The sequence below is a fragment of the Fukomys damarensis genome, unplaced genomic scaffold, assembly GCF_012274545.1.
Source record: "Fukomys damarensis isolate Sample0158 unplaced genomic scaffold, DMR_v1.0_HiC HiC_scaffold_5, whole genome shotgun sequence".
Classification (NCBI taxonomy): domain Eukaryota; kingdom Metazoa; phylum Chordata; class Mammalia; order Rodentia; family Bathyergidae; genus Fukomys; species Fukomys damarensis.
The window spans coordinates 4996327-5013941 of record NW_022900917.1 but is presented as its reverse complement, the minus strand read 5'-3'; the positions used below and the strand labels follow the sequence as shown (position 1 = coordinate 5013941).

The following is a 17615-nucleotide window of genomic DNA, read 5'->3' as shown; positions in this document are numbered from 1 at the left end:
ATATATATATATATATATATTTGTTTGTTTGTCTTGTTTTGGGTGCTGGGGATTGAACACAGGTCCCTGTGCTTGCGAGGCAGGCGGCAGCACCACTGAGCTACATCCTTGACCCACCTCCCTTTGCCTGTTATTTCCCTTTCAACTTGAAAAAGATCTTTTTATTTCCTGTCACCTTTCTTTTATTTCGCTCTTTATATTTTGAGTTTCTCATATAGGGAAACCGTGTAATATTTAAGCTTCTGTACCTGATTTACTTCACTGAACATTATGGTCTCAAGGAGCAGCTATTTTTCTCCAAACGACTTGAGTTTGTCCTTTTATGGCAGAATAGTACTCCGCTCTGTATAAATGCCATGTTTTCTTTATCCATTCATATGTTGATGGGCACACCGGCCCTTTCCAAAATTTGGCTACCACGAGTTTTGCTGCTTCTCTGACTATGGGTGTGCACGGGTTGCTGTAATACCGCAGCCTCCGACCTTAGTCCTCCCTCTATGCATCATTAACCTAATTTCTGCATTTAGCACGCTGCTCCTTCACATATCCTTCCCTTCAGGGCACCACTTCTGCTGGCTTTCCCCTCACATCACTGGTCCCAACGTGCCCTGCTCAACTTCAAACCAGTAGATCCTATCTGCTTCTTGACAAGGCTGCTTGGATGGGGCCAGGAAATACTCAGCGTTTGCACTACACACCCAGCTTTGGTCTTCCTCTCCCACATCCGCCCCGTCTTCATCACATCCCACTTCAAAATTGGCTACTCTTCCTCCTAGCAGCTCAGGCCAAAATCCTGAAAGTCATTTTGAGTCCTTTCTTCTCTCCCGGCTCCACATGTATCCTGCCAGCAAACCGTGCCAGCTGCCCCTTCATGATACCCAGAATTCATTTTTTGTCGACACCTCCACTGCTCCTATTCCAACCCAGGCCATGGTAGCTTTTTTTCAAAAAAGTGCATTGCAATTCCTTCTAACTCTCCCTTCTTCTCACCTTTGCCTGCTAGAGCTGGTTTAAAAGAAAAATCCGGAGTGACCTGGTCTCTGAGGGTAATGAATCCTCCGACTGCCTAGAAAGGGGGCCTGATGACAAGGACTAAAGAAAGACAATAGACTTGCTTAATTTCAAAGGACATGGAGGCAGCCAGGGATTTAGCTCAGTGGTGCCACCACCTGCCTTGCAAGTGCAAGGTCTCAAGTGCAAGGTCAGAGTTCGATCCCTGGTACAAAAAAAAAAAAAAAAAAAAAAAAACACATACACAAAGGACGTGGGGGGCTGGAAGGTCAGTGCCTCAGAGCAGGCAAAGACAGAGACACTCTGAGCTGGCCACTGTTTATTGGGTGCACATGATAATCGGAGGAGGTATTGGGTGACTTAGAGGGCAGTGGTGATCCTGTGCTGATGAGGATCTTAGGCTGCAGAAGAAGGTTTCATGTTGATGAGGACGGTGGGGTGGGCAAAGCATTCTGACCGTAGTAGGTGGGACGACCTAGCAGGCTGATAAGGAATCTGTCCTTCCCCGGGGAAGCCTTTCTCTTTTCTTATTACTGCTCCACCCAGGGTGTCTTCAGCTGATGTACTCCTGCCCTTGGGCATCACAGTATTACAGGATCACTGAGGCCTCATCTGTGACCAGAGGCAAAATGGAGCTATGTTTCTGCATGCCATAGCTGGGTCTCGGGCAAGAAGATGCTGGGTTTAGACAGCCCTAATCATAATGCAATCATGAAATGATTTTTCCCCAAAATTATGCAGGATGGCTCTTGACAACCCGGTGAGAGTTGTGTCCACATTTATCACACTCACATCCCTCCAGCGACTCTTCCCCAACTCATACTGCAAGCCAGATGACTGGAACAGCTCTAGGCTGCCATCTCCTTCCCACACCCCAGCACAGCCTTTCCTCCTCCCCTGCACTGGTTTCCTCTTGCCTTTGCAGCTCCCTCTCTTTTTTTTTTTTTTTTTTTTTTGCAACAGGGTCTCACTGTGTAGTTGAGACTGACCTGGAACTCACTATGTAGCCCAGGCTGGTCTCGAACTCACAGCGCTCCTCCTGCCTCAGGCTCCCGAGTGCTGGGATCACAGGCGTGCGCCACCACGCCCGGCTATGTCCCTCCTTTTTATTCCTGGACACACCAGGCACACCGTGTCAGGACTTTCCTACTTTGGGATGGGCCGGCGCTCCAGCGTCTTTACTGAGATTGAGCCTTCCAGGGAGCCCTTTCTTGTCCCCTCTGCTGAGATCCCAGTGCGGAGCTCCATGTCTTTTCTTCTTTGTTTTTTTGGTAACGAGATCACCATCAAAAGTTCTATCTAGGAATTCTCCCCTCTGTCTCTCCTCCTCACCTCTCTTCCTTTTCTTCCTCTTCCTCTATCAGGCTGTCTCCCACGGGAAATCAAGCTTGACGATGACAAGAACACTTTTTGTTGTTGCCGATTCTTCCTACCCCAGGGTCCTGAAGTTGTGCCTGGCATGTAGTAGTCACTTAATAAACATTTGTTGAGTAATGAACAGATCGAACTGAAATGCAAATGAAAAGAGATTTAGAAAAATTGAGTAACACAATGAGCAAGGTGGATCAAAGCCTACAATTACCAAGTGTACATTTTTTCTGGTGAATATACATTTTTTTTTTTTTTTTTTGCCAAAACCAATCCTGCATCAATCTCTAAACCATGCCTCCACTCCATGTTGGTGAAAACCAAATGTCAATATCAGTCTGCAGTACAGACTACTTCCTCTAACCACAGAGCACAGAAAACAGCAAGAGGAAAACAGAGAAGTTACCAGATGGAAAACTCAACTGAAAAGTTAAATGTCCAAATCACTCATTAATGAAATAGTAATCATTATAGAGCTTAGAAACTTTTATAACTGAAATACACTAACTTTTTGCATAACAAAAATTTAAGGGCCCAGAATACAGCTCAGTGGCACTGTGCCTGTCTGGCCAACGCAAGGCCCTGAGTTCGATCCCTGATACAAAAAAAAAAAAGTCCTACATTTAGGCAGATAAGAAGAGATAGAGATTTTACAAAGAAAAACAGAAAAAAAAATTAAAAATAGTACTACAGGGAGAAAAATAGGGAAAGGTATGGCATTAGGGGAATAAAAAAAATCCCTAGTAATTAAAACACAAGTAGAAGGAAAGAAAGAAATTTATCAGCAGAAGTTAATGAAGTAGAAAACAGCAACAGCGAAATAGGCGATGGCCGATCTGTCGGGATCTTCAGCTCCTGCGCAGACCCGTGTGGTGCAGGCTCTGTTCTCAGCTGGCCCCATGTAGGAGGGGCAGAACCTGCGGCAGGTGGACTGGGGTGGGAGTCCTCCGGGCAGCTGGGTTCCAGGCAGGCTGTGGGGCCTCTCCTTGCTCCTCATCTCTTTTCCTACTTTCTGCATGCAAGTGGCCTGCTACTCATTTGTGCAAGAAAGCTAATCAATCATGACCCAAACCTTTAAAATCCGCAGACAAAATAGCCTTTCTCTATATAAGTTGATCATCTCTGGTACTTGTTATAGTAGTGGAAAATTCATAGACACAAACCTTAAAATTGGTTCACTGTAAACTGGGCATGGTGGTGCACACCTGTAATCCCAGCACTCTGGAAGCTGAGGCAGGAGGATCGCTGTGAGATCGAGACCAACCTGGGCTACATAGTGAGTTCCAGGTCAGTCTCAACTACATAGTGAGACCCTGTCTCAAAAAAAAAAAAAAAAAAAAAAAAAAAAAAAAGAAAATAAAGAAAAAAAAAGGTTCATTTTAAAGATGAATAAAACAGATGCACCTAACTGGGAGAAAAGGTGTATATACTATACACCATAGAGATTTTTTAAACTATGTAATAATTATTCTTATGCCAATACTTTTTTCCAACTTCTATACATTTTTTTCAACTGGAGGAAACGGATATTTTTAAAAATGATAGTCAAATTATTTTTTCCAAGTCATAAGTTTCATTAAAAATGCCATATGTTAAGTCTCTTAAAAAGGCAGCTTTCTTTTTCTAATCATCTTTGGCAAATGGTAAAATGATATATCAATTTCTTAATAGAGTTTTGAATTCTAAAGCACATTAATCGAAAGCACATTATTCAACTACAATCTCAAATCACACTTTTATAGGCAAAAGGGGATTTACTGGCTTTAAAACTTAGAACCTGGCTGTCTTCCTAGATTCAGAAAGGCTGGATCCATCAGTGCAAAGGAGACCATCAGAAAATGGGCCCTGTTCCCCCGCCCTCTTGGTTCTGGCTTCCTCAGGTTTGGGTTCATTTTCAGGAAACTAATTCAAATGTAGTGGTTAAAATGGTCAGCAGTTTCAGACTAGAAATTGCTATCACAGAGAACAAAGGGCTCCTTTTTTTTGAGTCTCCACAGAAATCCTGAAGGTCAAGACTCTTTGACCTGCTGACATCATTGGCTCATTCCTCAATAGCCCCCTTTGAGCCACAGATCGATTTGTGTCTCTCCAGCTCACAGGGATTCGATTCATCCTTCCCACTCCACATGGGCCGAGAGTTGGGGGAAGACACGACTGTTCAAAAGGAAGAAATGCAGAGAGGGTGCAATGAGGGTGATGATCTGTCTCCAGTATACTGACGACACGTGAGTAAAATGGTGTAGATGTTACTGGAAAATCAGGTGATGACTTCAGCTCTGCTCAAGGAAACCAGGGTCATAGCAGTTCTGCTGGAATGGAGATAAGCTGTTGCCCTAACTTAGGTTTACTTTTGAGCATGGTCTTGCTTTGTCCTCGCCTCACCAGCACTTCCGAGCCTGATGCGTGCTCAGTTGAGGTAACATGAGCTGTACTCCCAGCATGCCCTGGTCTGGGATCCATTTGGGAAGACAAAAATGTCCTGGGACTCAGTGAGGCCCAGGAAGAGGGAGGCGACTTTCCCTTCTGCCCTGTAGCCAGTCTTTAGAGAAAATAGGAATGAAAAGAATGCGGAAAATGGGAGTTAAAACAGGAAAAGCTTTATTCTATCCACGTATCTTATGAACTACATAACTGAGGGCCGGAAGGCATTGGGTGAAATTCAGAGGCAGGGTGACAAAACATCATGTGCTGAGGTAATGTCACCAAGGTATTTGATAAACTATTAGTTGCTATGCCAATGTGAAGAAAACATTTTATCTGGAGTTTTTATTTCTTGTTTTTTATAGATGTAGCTGAGAAAACTACAATCCACAAAACATTCTGTGATGTTCATTGTAGAAACATTTTCTCAGTCTGTTTCCTAGTTTTGTGAGAAAATGTCTATTTCTTTTCTGTGAGAAATGTTTACTGTGTGAGAAACTATTTTCATCATCACATACACTTGGTAAATCCAACATATCTATACTCAGTTCTCAATCACCCATCACTGGTTATACCTATGGAAATCTTGGCATTGTGTTCAGCCCAGGGCCTCCAGTAGGCCCTCACCACCCCCTACTCCGATCCTCACCTTCCTAACCCTGCTGATGTCTGGAAGAGTAGCATGTCTTTCCACATACTTTGCGGAGTCTACTTTTCCTCCCTTCTGGAAGGAACCAAAGTGGAAATTGGTAACTGACTTACGAATCCATTTGTTAAGTTTTCTCATGCTCTGTTTCCTGTCTCCTCTTTCCGTTACTGTTACTAACAGTAACCCTGACAATGCTGGCTGCTGTCCCACTCAAACCTTACGAAGAAAAACAGTAACGTACACAGTACACGTTTATCCACGTGAGCCAAGAAAAGTGTGGCCGACAGCTGAGACGTCAGGAGGAGCAGCTTCTAGGAGATGAAATGGAGACTAAATCTAAGTTTGGCATAGGCCAGGCTCGCAGAGTTATTGCTTTAGATACTGCAACAGCGGTGAGGACACATATTTGCCTTCAATGGCTGAAGCTAACGTCTGCCTGGCTTAGTTCAAGGAGCTCTGATAGCGAATGAGGACCCAAGAAAAGGCGGGGAGGGAAGGAGAGAGGAGAAAGCATGGGGAGGAGGCGGTAACCGGGAGGCTGCTCAACCTTGCAACACGGCCCGGGGTCCACCTCAGCCTTCATCGATGATGTCCTAGGGTCGGGGTTTTCTCATCTGTAAGGGAGAGCCATGGCACCTTTTCTAGTTCCTTTGCAGGGTTGTTTTAAGGCTAAGCAGAAAGAGACCACATGAGGGGTTTGCTGTGTGTAAAAGACAACACAGAGGACATTCAAAATGCCACGGCCCAGAAATGTGCACCTCCACGTTGGATTCTGGACTGCACGGTGGGGTGATGCGTGTGTGTGTGTTTGTGTGTGTTTAAGAAAATGTCTAGGCCTACAAAGGTCAGCTCCTGGAATTCTTTGTTTGAGCCTCAGATCAACTTTATTTCTATGAGTTTATCATTCGGAAATTTCCTGGCTCTAGACAAAAAAACAGAGAATGTAACGTCTCTCGGTGAAGCTGTGCAGTGCGTAGGCAGGCTGACCCGCAGAGAGGGTTTCAGGATTGCTCTGACGACCTGGAGTTCGCATCAGGAGACGAGGCCTTGGCCTTGGCCAAGAGCCTTGGAACGCAGAGTGCTGTAGGCTGGGACATCTTACAAGCGGCGTGGTTAGTTTGCCTGTCGAGGCGTTCTGCTGCTCAGCTGAATTGGGGTCCGTTTCCTAGAAGAGACTGCAGAGTGAGCGGAGGACCTGAATCCCAGAGCCGGCGTGTCCTGGCCCTGGGGACTTGGGCCCGCCCTGCTTACCCCTGCGGCGCCTCTGCGACCGCTAACGCAGAGGAATCCACCGCACACCTGCAGGACTGAGAAAAGCCAAGGACCGCATGTGCTTTGGTCCGCATTTTGTCTTCCCCAGATTCACGTGCTCACATCTTATCCCTCAAGGAAGGTTGGAGGGGGGCTTGGGGTTCATCAGGTTTTTAGGAGATCGTGAGGATGGAGTCCCCATGATGGGATCCGCATCCTCACAAGAAGAGCAAGAGAGACCAGAGCTCTCCTGCTTTGTCTTAACACTGCCTAAGGACATATAAGGGGCTAGATTTCTGTAGGCCGGGAAGAGGGCCTTCAGCAGGCTCTGCACTGCTGGCACCTTGCCCTTGGCCGTCCGCAGCGCAGCACCCTCTCTATCTCTCTGCCCACCACTGGACTTCCTCTTGGCCTCCCACGGTGAGATTTTTTTTTCTGTTTTTGAGACAGGGTCTCACTACATGGTTCAGGCTGGCCTTGAACTCGTGGCAATCTTCCTGCCTCAGCCTCCCAAGTGCTGGGATAAACAGGCGAGGGTCCCTGTGCTCGGCCACCTGAGAAGTCAATGTCTGCCTTTGAGCCGCTCAGTCTTGGGGTACTCTGATTCCAACATCATCACGGTGCATGGTAGACAGCTGTCATTAGCGAATCTCCATGAAGAAGAGTTTATTTAAAATCTTCTTGAAACATTCAGTGTAAGCTATTAACATTTGTGTGTGAAGATCTCAAGATTGTCCATTTTACAGATAAAACAGGCTGAGGGATATAAAAATGAAGCTTTCAAGTCTGTCGCAGCTGAACATTGTCTCTCCTTGCCCAAGAGCGGGCTGGCTTTTAGTAAGTCTTAATGTTTTTCTTGCATAAATGACTGAATGAAATATAAATACAAATACGCATCCTTACTTTTGTGAGGGGGGTACTGAGGATTGAACCCCAAGTCCTGGCACTGAGCTACATCCTTTGTCCTTTATTTTTTATTTGGAAATAGGATCTTGCTAAGTTGTACCGGCTGGACTTGAACTTGTGATCCTTTGCCCTCCTCTACCCAGAATGCTGGAATTACAGGCGTGGGCCTCTTAGCTCAGCAAAATACACAAATTTCATAAATTTCAAATTCATTGTTCTTTTTATTGCGCTAGAGCCGTATCTGTGACCACGATTGTGTTTCCTGGGAAGGGCAGTAGAGTTCCAGCCACACAGACGGAGCTTTCACAATCCCAGCCTGAACTGAACCCTGCCTTTATTTTGGAGCACGCTGGCGGGATCCTTTATTTAAACGAGGCGATGTGGGGGGTGATTTCTCAGCCACAAATGGCTGACCCAATCCGCTGGACGTGTGAACCCACGGATTCTCGGGCCTTGAGCTCTGCAGTCCACCCCAGTCACAGAGCCAGCTGCCCCCAAGCGTGCGTGCGTTCCTGAGTCAGCACATTCCTGATCCCCAGGGGACCCCAGGAAAGAGCCATGGATTCAACAGAAGACTGCTGTGAGCACTGAAGAAAATTTCCTCGGCCCTTCTACATGGCAGGGAAAATGTGACGGCGAACTACACATCCCCCAGTAGAAACCTTTCTGAAGGTGCAGCCTACCAGGTTGAGAATGGTACAGAGGGGGTGAGGAACCCATCCTAGTGCCGCCCGCTTGAAGAGGCGGGGCTGCCCCAGGCAAGGAGCTCGGCCTCTCCGGGCTGCTTTCTCCTCTCTGAGCACGCTAGCTAAGTAAATAATATCAAAACTCCCTGGCAGTCTAATATTCTGGATCTGTACTTTCTTGAGAAATGTTTTTGGTTCACTTCAATGAAAATGAAAGCCTCCTCCTTTATTTAGAGAGAGGGAGGGAGGGAGAGCTGGTTGACAATCAGCACGGAAAGAGAAATTAATTCCATTAGCATTTTTAACATCTCAATGGCAATATTTTCTGAACAATGACTCCCATTGATGGCCTGAGTGAGCCATTGTGCCTTCAGCCTGCTAAACAGACAGCACTTTCTTCTAGCAGCTGTGATCCCTAATTGGAAAGGGGACCGGTCCAAAAATGATAAAAAGGGAATCACATCCCAGTGCTGAGCTCTGAGGCTGCTGCTGCCCTGTGGCCGCTCCTCCCGAGCCCCTCTGCAGAGGGGTGTGCCCTTGGGGGAGGAAAGCAACGCCGTGGCTCCCCTGACTGTGGGGTGCTTGCCCCTTTCTTGCTAAATCGGGTCGGGAAGGACCCCTCCGTGGAACCCACACTTCCCCAAAGCCGTCTGCCCTGCACTGGAGCTTTACCTAAGCGGGCTCTGGGTTCCAGTTTTGAATAATTTTTAAATCGGGCAAAGCGAGAGATTATATAGATTCTTTGACCAAATAATCACATTCTAAGCGACGATGCTTCTTGGGATTTCCTGGAAAATGTGGCTGTCAGCTGGCCGCTCCTTTTACTTGGGAAGTTCCTCGGCAGGTACATTGTCATGCCCTTTCCTTTCCCCCGCTACATCCTCTGCTCAGATTCACCTCCGATAAGTCTTTGTCTGTCCCAACAGGCAAGCCCTGCCCACCCTGCCCCTCCCCTACTCCGCACCCTGCTTCATTTCTTCTCGGCGGCGCTCGCTCCATCGCCGATGGTCTCTTTCCAGATTTTGTTTACTGTTAGATTTCAAGTTCCTGGCGGTGCCTGAGACGCGCTGTGAGTCCCATAGTTACTCGTGCAACGGCTGGATGTTTTGTAGCACACATGAACGCACTCTAATAAATATTTCACGGGCGGACGAATTATTAAGAAAGGGAGTCTTTCGAGTTTCTGCTGCTCTTCTGATTTTTGATCTAGTAGAGCACAGAAGCAAATTGACCTGCCGTTCGACGTAGTCTTCGAGGACGGCAGATACTTCTAGAGTGTCTTCTCAGTGTGGGGCGGATCCCAGGGGTCCTGCTAGCCGCAGTGGGGTGGTCCTGACCCTCTTATGGGCCACCCAGCCCTGTCTTGTCTTCCCCTACAAAGTCTACCCTTCTGAAGTCTTCCAAGGGAATCTTTTACCCCATATTCAAACCATCAAGCGTGCAGACTCGGGGAACATCAGGGAGTACAGGGGCCTCTCAGCTTGGCTGTGCCTTAACTGTCGGGGACTTCCTATAAATACAGATGCTCAGACCTCAGCCCCGGCTACTGAGTCAGAATTTCTGCGTAAGAAGTGTCAGACAAGCGCCTTGGAATGGCTGGCCCCTTCGGATGAATAACTTCCTACTTCACTTTAAAGTTTCCGCTTCCTACCTCACGCGCGTCACCGGTCGTAAAACTGGCGCGCAAAGAAGGCTGGTCTGAATAAGGAGTGAAGGTCCGAGAGGGGCCCCTGAAGCCGGCAGGACCCCCGACTGCCCACACCAGTCACCCACTGTATAACCAAGCCCCTTCCCGGCTCTCCTCTCTTTGTTTCATTTGCGCCCAGCGGCCACCGTGCCGCTGTGGGCCTTTAATAAAGATCTCTTGTATGAGCTCTGCGTGCGGAGTGATCCTTGGCAGGCGCCGCTTTCCTTGAGGAAGAACGTCGGAATGGCTTAAAAGTCTCCAACTGGTTCTACTTACAACTCCCGATCTGTTCTGCTCTTCGCCTCCCGATGAGCAGCCAGGAGCCTTGGCCTCGGCGGTCGCACTGCGCGCTCCCCATTTAAGGAGGGGCTCCAGTCCTGAGGCCGGGTTACCGAATGATTCCATCGTCCAGTGTGTACTTGTGTAGAGTGTGTATACATTCGGCACAGAGAAATGGTCAAAGGAAACGCCACCTTGATGGCTTTGGCTTTATTTGCACAACTCTTACATGCCGGACTGTAGTGTGTAACAGAACATAAAATTATAGCACTGTACTGTACAGGACAGTGAGCAAAAATCACAGGACGATAGAAACGAGGTGTAAGGTCCCCCCAAAAGTGAAGTTCTATCAACAAGATGTATAGAATTGTACAAAACAAGAAAAAAGACGGATTCTAAGTCGGAGCAGCAGGAAGTCCAGGAAGAAGTGTTCTAGGGCACTTTGTGATCTTTGCACATATTTTGATGGCGATACCAATAACGGGGGAAGAGATGCAACTCCAGACCCGCTAGGATCCGAAGTGTGAGTCCATGTTCTCTAAAATCGAAGAATGAATTCTAGTAACAACAGAGGTTAAGAGTAGGGGAAATTTATTGAGAGAGAGAAAGTTTCTAAGAGACACGGAAGGGGGGATGGGAAAGTGGGTTGTTCTCAAAGGTGTTTTATGGGACCAAGACAGGAGGTGAGGAGGGTTCAAGGTGAGACGAAACTATCGTCAACCAACAAGATTTCAGGCACAGTAGTTTAGGTAATACTGATCCATTGAGAAATCACCAGGTGTACGAAACTATGAACAATCAATAAGATTATGGCAAGTACAGTCCCTTAGGTAATACTAAGTGGGGATCCAATGGGGAAACAAGTCACAGAGTAAGCGTATAAGGAATGAGCAAGGGTCTTCTGTGGCAAGGGGCGGATCAGGGATCTTTCCTGGAAGACTTTGGTCCTCACCCAGATGATTGATACCTATTTAGAATACCACTCACTGCTATTCATCCTTTGTGGGTGTGGTGATTCCTCTTTTTACAATGCTGGCCTTCAGTGAATGTCTTTTTTTGTTTTTGTTTTTTAGTTTTTGAGACAGGGTCTCACAATGTAGTTGAGACTGAACTAGAACTCACTATGTAGCTCAGGCTGGTCTCGAACTCACAGTGATCCTCCTGCCTCTGCCTCCCGAGTGCTGGGATCACAGGCGTGTGCCACCACACCCGGCTACAGTGAATGTGTCTTGATTGTCCTCCATGTTGGCTCCTTCAGGGCCAGCCCTGTCAAACTGCCTACAAGATATCTAATTAACTTACCAATCTACAATAGTATTTTTGCATGATACTGTTAAATCTGAAATGCTACTTAACAGCTGGTATGCGGCCGGCTGGAACATTAGCCAACTTCTGCCTGGCCTTCGAGCCTCAGATTTTCTGCCTTTTCCCTGCGTTGTCCCTGTGCAGTGCTGAGATTCCATCAGCCAGGGCCACCTTCCTTACTCTGAGGAATCCAGGCCTGGCTCAGGATCACCAGCCACCTGAGTCGCCTCCAGAGGCTGAGAACCCAGCAGCAACTCTGAAGGGTTTGTTGCGCTCTTTGGGCCAAACACAATCATAAAAGCTCAAACTGGGATTTCTATGAGCACAGAGGCAAGATTACATTGCTTGTAAACATTCAGTTTGGGTGGGAATTAGAGCAATAGCCAAATAAAGGTGTCCTTAGAAAAATAAGGGGATTTAGCTCAGTGGTGCCACCACCTGCCTCGCAAGTGCAAGGACCCGAGTTCGATCCCTGGTACCAAAAATAAATACATAAATCACACGTGAAGAAGCACAATGCAATCTACTGGAGCAAAACCACTGGCCTGGGAGTTAGGACACTCGGAGCGAATGGCTGGTACAATGCACAACCTTAGGAATGTCACGTTGTTTCTCTTGCCCCATGGTTGTAAAGTAGAAATTATGTGATCTACATGGAACTATGGAGTGTTTAGAAAAGGAAAAGAATGCTATGTGAGTGCAGTAAACATTTCAAGGCTGATGAATTGCGAACGTGTGTCTTGTGGGTTGAACAGCATCTGCCCCCATTCAGAACATGACCTTGTGCAAAAGGGTTCTTTGGACATAGTCCTCTGCCGATGTGGTGAGTAGGGGAGCTCCCAATCAGGTGTGACCGGTGTGCTAGTATGAAGGGGGAATTTGGACCCAGATACACACAGCCAGAAGGCAGTGTAAGCGTGGAGCTGGGCTCGTCACACAGGCCAAGGAACCACCAGAATCTGGGGCCGGAAGCCAGGCCCGCAATGGCACCTTCCTTGTAGCCTGCAGATCTCCTGCCTGCTGCAGGGCAGGGTCTGTGACCTGTGGGAGGCGTGATACTAATTCTCTGTCAGCCTTCAGACTGTACTGAAGTTAGGGTTGCAAAGCGCTGCGCTCTACACAAAAATGTTCAATGCAATTTAGCACATTCTCAAAAAATGAAGTAGAAACATTCAGCTTTGTTGAGTAATTAGAAGATCACTATAGCAGGCCTCTGATAACAGCCCAAGCAGGGTAGGTAAGGAGGAACATGTGCAAAGGCGAATGTTGGCTGAAATACAGAAATGATTTGTGTATCGTGTTGTAAGACCTAAGGCCTTACTGCATTCCAAGGAGCTCAAAAGCCACCGAGGGCTTTCAAAATGTAAGACCAAGGGCCTTACTACCACTCCGAGGAGCTTGATTCTACCGCTCCGAAGAGCTCGACTTTACCGCTCCAAATCTCCACAGCCACGGGATTCACCCGGGAACACAACAGACACGGTGGAAAGGGACCTTTATTAGTCTGGCCAGATGGCACTCCCAGAGCCAAGTAGCTCAGAGAGGCACCAGCTGAGGGGCTGAGGTCCTTTTTATAAGGGGACAGGCAGGGTGGGGGTCTATACTCAAGATGCTTACAGAATGTCCCAAGGTTTTCAAAACATTCCCTCTGGGCAGACAAGGAGTGAAACAATCTTTATCTATTTACCCAGAATTACTAAATGTTCACCTGTTAATTTACATTAATCACAGCTGAGACTAGGATTTAAGATGACAAAGTTATGCAGTCCCACAGTGTAAGGACATAGTTTGTGTTTATCTTTAAAAAATGTCCTCAACTGTGCCTATAGCAATGATGTTGGGGCCAATTCTGAAACTGTATGTATATAGTTTTCTGCATCCAGTCAAATATTGATGAAATATACAGCAAGTCTGATATCACAACCACTCTCATCTGCACGGTGGGCTTACTGACAAAATGCTGTGTAAGCAGCTAAATTAAATTCACAGGTATTTAAGATTCACTAGAAGAAATACAACACCTGCCTTAATAGATACTGTACGAAAGTGACTATTTTAGAAAAAGTGGTCAGCTGGGCGGGGTAGAATGTGCCTGTAATCTCAGCACTCTGGGAGGCTGAGACAGGACAATTGCAAGTTTGAGCCCAGCTTGGATAACTTAGTGACTTACTGAGACTGTCTCAAATAAAAATATTTTAAAAGAGGTGCTAGTCAGGGATTTAGCTCAGTGGTTCTCACCGCCTGCCTCGCAAGCTCAACGTCCCGAATTGGATTCACAGTACAAGCAAAACAAAACAAAACAAAACAAACAAACAGAATATACAACATGATACACAAATCATAAAAAGAAGGGCTGACGATGTAGCTTGGTACAATGGTCCTGGGTTCAATCCTGAGTACTGAGAAAAAAATAAAATTGAGATATTTATGACATTTCTCTGATAATTTATTACACGTGATCACATTAAAATGTCTCAACATGAAACTTAAAACAAGTTAATTTTTGAATCTCAATATTGTTACAGAGTACGTTGACAATTTCATTTGCTACTATGTTAGAAGAGACAAAGTTTTCTGAATTAGAATTAGTTTTTAAAAACTCAGAAATATAATGATTCAAGAAAAATTTGTCTAAATTGGCTTTGTTGTCAGTAGAACACAAATCCTGAGAAAATCCTTAACAATATCATTAGTGTGTGCTGAAATAAAGACAAGAAAATGCTTTTATGGAAGAAATGTATACTAATTTAGGAATCATCTTTAGAACGCACTCTAACTTTGGTAACTGAACTGAATACATTCCATTTAAATTCAGCTTTTCTTTAGCCCGACACGGTGGTGCATGCCCGTGATCCCACACGTGGGAGGCTGAGGCAGGAGGATCACTGTGAGTTTGAGACCAGCCTGGGCTACACAGTGAGTTCCAGGTCAGTCTCAACTACATAGTGAGACCCTGTCTCAAAAACAAACAAACAACAACAAAAAAATTCAGCTTTCTTTGCCATTATGCTGACTTCCAGTCCATTAAAGCATTAAAGATATTTTTTTTAATTTTGCATTATGAAGGTATATGGTCCAAGGAAAGACTAGAGAGCCCATTCTCCCAGTTTGTCAGCTTCATGGGTCTCTTTAAAGTATGTTGGTATGCGATATGTGGGCCTCCCTTTGCCTTCTGGAATCTGGCTCAGGAAGGATGAGTAGATTCAACCTCCCTGTCCTTCTGGAGAGAGTAAAAATACCTTTTCCACAGGGTAATTAAAACCTCCTATTTGAGACCCTCAGGAAGCCCACTGATGGAAGCTGACTGGGACCAGTTCAACTGTTTGGCTGGCCCACAACAGCCACGTACTGGAGTTGCCATGACATCACGTACTTCAGTTACCATGACAGTCACATACTACAGTTACCACAGCTTCACGTAGTTGCTGACTTTGGAAGCTGAGATCATGTAAGTCCACAAGACTGTTCAAATGTTTGCAATGGGCTGTGATTTAGTGGATGTCTTGGTCTCATGCCATTTCCATAAACACAGCACAAGAGGAAGGAAAGGCTACTGCACTCGGTGTGAAGGGTGTGACTTGTGCCTCCGGAGAAGTGCATGGGGCCGCAGTCTTCTCAAGCCTTGCAAGGGCCGACTGCGGGAAATAGTGGGGGTTCTTGCCTCTTCTTCTTTCTTGGGCTGTGGCTGGAGTTTTCTGATTCCAAAGGCAGAGGACTGAGGCCCAGAATTTGGAATAGAAGGTAAGGATTCTGAGGCCCGCCCCTTAGCCACTGCACAATCACACACAAGTGCAGTTCAGTGCAGGACATTAATTTTGTCACTGTTTGTGAGCAAGTAAGGAACTGCTCTGCACAAGCTGCGAAGGACTGTGCTCTTGCTGTCTGGCATTTTTGCTGAATGGTAAGGGTGTCTCCTGCCTGAGCCACGGGGGAAGGTGCTGGGCGGGGGTGAGGGACCCACAGGAAGGCCTTCCTGAGTTATAGTATACGGAAGGAGCGGAGACGTTTTGCAACACAACACGGAGCAGCTTCCTGGGCCACGTGTCTTACGCGGAGGCCAAGTCCTCCAGGGCTGTCTGTGCACTGTCCACCCCTGCCTAGCCAGTCACAGTGGCCCGTGGAGGAGGGTGCTCTTGGGCTCGCTTGTTGAATCCTGGCTCAGATTTGCCAGGAGCAGCTGCTGGTCATTCAGGCAGCACTCATCTCTGAGTAGTGTGTGAGGTTATCCATCTGACTTTCATAGTCAGGGAATGAAATGAATGGCTTTGGAAGGGAAATAGAGAGCAAGAAAATGGCTACAGGCAGTGGTAAAGAGGGGCAGGTATCTGTGGTCTTCAATGGAAGAAAGAGGAACACGCTTTATAAAAGATGAGGGAACCACTCTGAATTGGTTAGTATTATAAAATATTTCTGGGGGAAGTGCTTGCAACGACAACTGGCTAAAACGGAAGTCTGGAAGCCCCGTAGAAGGCGGGCAGCGGGAAGGAAGAGGCCGTTCAGTCGTGAAGCACCTGGGCTTCAAAGATTTCTGAGCGTGGAGGAGGCGTAGACCGGATATCATCAAGTTAACTAAGGAATAACGCTCCGGAAAGCCTCGAGTTTTATGAGTGCCCATGCGGCTCCAGGGGGAGTGCAGGCGGTAGACACAAGACATTCACAGGTCGGAACGTTCTTTCTTTTTCTTTTGGTACCGGGGATCAAACTCAGGCCGCTGTGCTTACAAAGCAGGTGGCGGAACCACTGAGCTGAATTCCGGGCCCATAGTCTGCATTTCTTAATTTAAAAGATCTGGTTACCAATAACCACTTTGCTCAGGCGGGAGAATCACATGAAGTGGCACGTGGAAGTCCCAAATATGTGTTAATTATCAAGGATCCGGTTTTCTTTAGTTCCTTCTTTCCTGGAGTTGGGGAAGTAACTTTGTAATGAAATTGCTCGCAGAATCTGCTTCTTCTTCTCAAAATTACTACGTATTAGAAACAAGGCAGAAAAAAGAAAAAAGAAACGAGGTAGAGAGAATTTCAGACCCTCCTGCCCTGTCGCTGTGGACCACCGTGAAGTAGACCTGCCCAAGGCCTCCGATATGCCCTGTGTGCTATCTCAGGTATCACGGCTCAGGACCCCAGTTCTTTGACATTGTGCTTTAACTTAAGGATTTTTTTTCCATCAATAGAAATGCAAATAATTCTGTTGAGTAGATAATTTAACTGCAGGGGACAGATTATTAGTGTCAGGTGAAAAAAGCTGAAAACCAAGACCAGACCAGAACCACAAAGCTTTACTGTATGGATGATGAACCGGGCTATCTCCGATCAAAGGAGAGTGATATGGCCCAAAAGAGAGCTGCTTTTATAGGACTGAGGTGGGGCTTATAGGAGCTGGGGTGGAGTTAAGTGAGGTGGTATTAAGGGATTGGAGGAGCCTGTGACATCACTAGAAGGGGCTTGTGACATCACTGGTTACTTGAGGTAGCAAGTATCTGGTTACTTTTTGTCAGGAGAAAGGCATCATGGGAAGAAGAAGGCTGTCCTTTGTTAGGTGGGAGAAGCCATCTTTTTAGGTGAGAAGCAGGGCATTATGGGAAGGGGAGTAACGGCCATCTTAAGGCGAGGGAAATTAACAGTTTTGTCTAACCTAGAAATTTTATTTATATTTTCTTGAATCTATAAATTCTCAGTCTCTTGAATGCCTTTGGATAATGTTTTCGGTCCCTTCTGATTCCCTCTTAAATCAGTTAAACTATTCTTTCTATATTGTATATGAAGCACATTTTAAACTTTTGAAAAGCATATTTTGGAAGGCCTGACACATCTATCTTTTGCTGCAATTGCTGGAATACACCAGGCACTCAACTTACCTTGGAGTGACTGAAGAAATTAAGGCAGAACTCCAAGAGAAGGCTGAGCAAGCCAGGGCCTGCCAGCTCTGGGGCCCCCAGGTCTCTGACGTCTTCCTCATGCAGGCCCAGCCTGCGCACTCCCACCGCGAACACAGGCATGGCTCATCCTCAGTCGTCCTCGTCACTTCCTGTGGGAGAGGCTGGGAGCGGGGG

The 17615-nt window shown here is 46.5% G+C and overlaps 1 protein-coding gene across 1 annotated transcript in view; it reads right to left on the bottom strand.

Moving 5' to 3' along the window:
• LOC104859135 overlaps positions 1–17615 on the bottom strand; it is a 22817-nt gene that overhangs the window by 1944 nt on the left and 3258 nt on the right. Inside the window, exons 3-4 of the mRNA XM_010619648.1 lie at positions 17421–17590; positions 2344–2518 (exon numbers count right to left, since the gene is read on the bottom strand). Coding sequence (XP_010617950.1) covers positions 2344–2518; positions 17421–17590 — 345 coding nt within the window. The remainder of the gene's footprint in view (positions 1–2343; positions 2519–17420; positions 17591–17615) is intronic.